This window comes from Neophocaena asiaeorientalis, unplaced genomic scaffold (genome assembly GCF_003031525.2).
Source record: "Neophocaena asiaeorientalis asiaeorientalis breed wild unplaced genomic scaffold, Neophocaena_asiaeorientalis_V1.1 scaffold4472, whole genome shotgun sequence".
Taxonomy (NCBI): Eukaryota; Metazoa; Chordata; class Mammalia; order Artiodactyla; family Phocoenidae; genus Neophocaena; species Neophocaena asiaeorientalis.
In genome coordinates, this window is record NW_020172422.1 from 1 (window position 1) to 2,197 (window position 2,197).

Here is a 2,197-nt window from a genome sequence, read left to right on the forward strand (position 1 = left end):
ATGAGCATTTTCATAATAGAGAGAAACCTTTTGAATGTAATGAATGTGGAAAAGCATTCAGCCAAAAGCAGTATGTTATTAAACATCAAAATACCCATACTGGAGAGAAGCTTTTTGAATGTAATGAATGTGGAAAATCCTTCAGCCAGAAGGAAAACCTTCTTACCCATCAGAAAATTCACACTGGAGAGAAACCTTTTGAGTGTAAGGATTGTGGGAAAGCTTTCATTCAGAAGTCGAACCTCATCAGACACCAGAGAACTCACACAGGAGAGAAGCCCTTTGTATGTAAGGAGTGTGGGAAAACTTTCAGTGGCAAATCAAACCTTACTGAGCATGAGAAGATTCATATTGGAGAGAAACCCTTTAAGTGTAGTGAATGTGGAACAGCTTTTGGTCAGAAGAAGTACCTCATAAAACATCAAAATATTCACACTGGAGAGAAACCCTATGAATGTAATGAATGTGGAAAAGCCTTCTCTCAGCGAACGTCACTTATTGTACATGTGAGAATTCATTCAGGTGATAAGCCTTATGAATGCAATGTATGTGGAAAAGCCTTCTCTCAAAGTTCATCTCTTACGGTGCATGTGAGAAGCCATACAGGTGAGAAACCCTATGGTTGTAATGAGTGTGGGAAAGCTTTCTCTCAATTCTCAACCCTTGCTCTACATTTGAGAATACACACAGGTAAGAAGCCTTATCAATGTAGTGAATGTGGGAAAGCTTTCAGCCAGAAATCACACCATATTAGACACCAGAAAATTCATACTCATTAAAAACCTGTGGATACATGAAAGGTGTTCATCAGGAATTTACATCTCATAACATATCAGAAATAATCATTCTGAAGGAAAGCATCACAAATGGGAGAAACAAAAGCTAAAAACTTAAAGGATACCAGAGAATTCATCCTGAAAAAGACATTTGTATGATAATATCCAGCAAAAAAAAAAACAAAACAAAACATACAGCACAGGTAATGCTGAAACTTTAGATGCATTTCCACTAAAATTGGGAATGGAAAACATGTTTAACATTGCCGTCTGCATGGATCTGGAGATCTTCTTCACCAATGTAAAAAAAAAAAAGGTTGCAAGTATTAGGAAGAGACCTTTATGGTATTGATTTAGCAGAACAGAAGAGATTCTGGAAACACCTATGCATTTATTAGAATTTATAATATAGAAATGGCATCAGGAGATGAGAATATAATGGGACTATTTAAAAAATGATTTGGAGGTAATTTGTTCTCCAAGGGACAAAAAAAAATACGAACTATACACAAAGGTAAGATCCAAGGGGGTTAGGTTAAAAATAGTAATATGAAAAAGTTATATACTGAAAGGGTTATGACCTTGGGAGTTGGGAAACATTCCTTATAGCAAATTGAAAAACACCTAGCAATTCTACTCTGAGTTTGTATGCTCAGGAAATGTGTACCAGGCTATTTACTGTGGCATGATATGTAGTAGTCATAAATTGGAAACAACTTAAATGCCCATCAGCAACAAAATGGAAAGTACTTATGATGGAATACTGTATATCTGTAAAATGTAATAAATGAGATCTATATGTATTACAGAGAAAGATCTCAAAAATCACGTTGAGGGGGAAAGATAAAGTTGCAGAATGACATATATTACGATGACAGTTTTGTAAATTTGAATAAAACTTCCCTCAAAATTTCAGTGCTATATATTGGTAATGGATACATATATGTATGTATGTTTTTTAAATGTTTTTGAAATGGTTTGGAAGGATACAGACCAAACTCTTGATAGTGGTTGCCTGTGAAGAGTGGAGAAGGGAAGGGAATGCGTGTGGGAGAGGGGGGGGATTGGATTGGTTAGAGGGGACTTCAGTTTTATATATAAACGTCCATTTCTCTTTAAAAAAAAAAAAAATACCGCAAGAAAATATATTGAAATACTGGTTAATTCTGGATTGTGGTATATGGATATCTTGTCTTATTTTTTGTACTTTTCTGTATTTTTAAATTTTCTCAAAATTAACAAGAATGGGGGTGAGGATGGGAACACTGTACCTATAGAAATCATGTTCTAATGGATTCATTCGCAATCAGCTACTAAACTTTTTATAGAAAATATTTCTAAAATTTTATCAATGAGTGGATGGACTTGCTCTCTATGTAGTATGAAATTATCTATTTTATTAAAATTAAAAATGACAGCAT

General features: G+C 34.4%; 1 protein-coding gene across 1 annotated transcript; it reads left to right on the plus strand.

Moving 5' to 3' along the window:
• Positions 1-8: 8 nt before the first annotated feature.
• On the plus strand, positions 9-2,197 carry LOC112390956 (zinc finger protein OZF; the record flags this gene model as incomplete). The annotated part of the gene is made up of 1 exon (XM_024732037.1): positions 9-2,197. A coding segment is annotated over one exon (771 nt), but the record flags the coding sequence as incomplete, so codon positions are not given.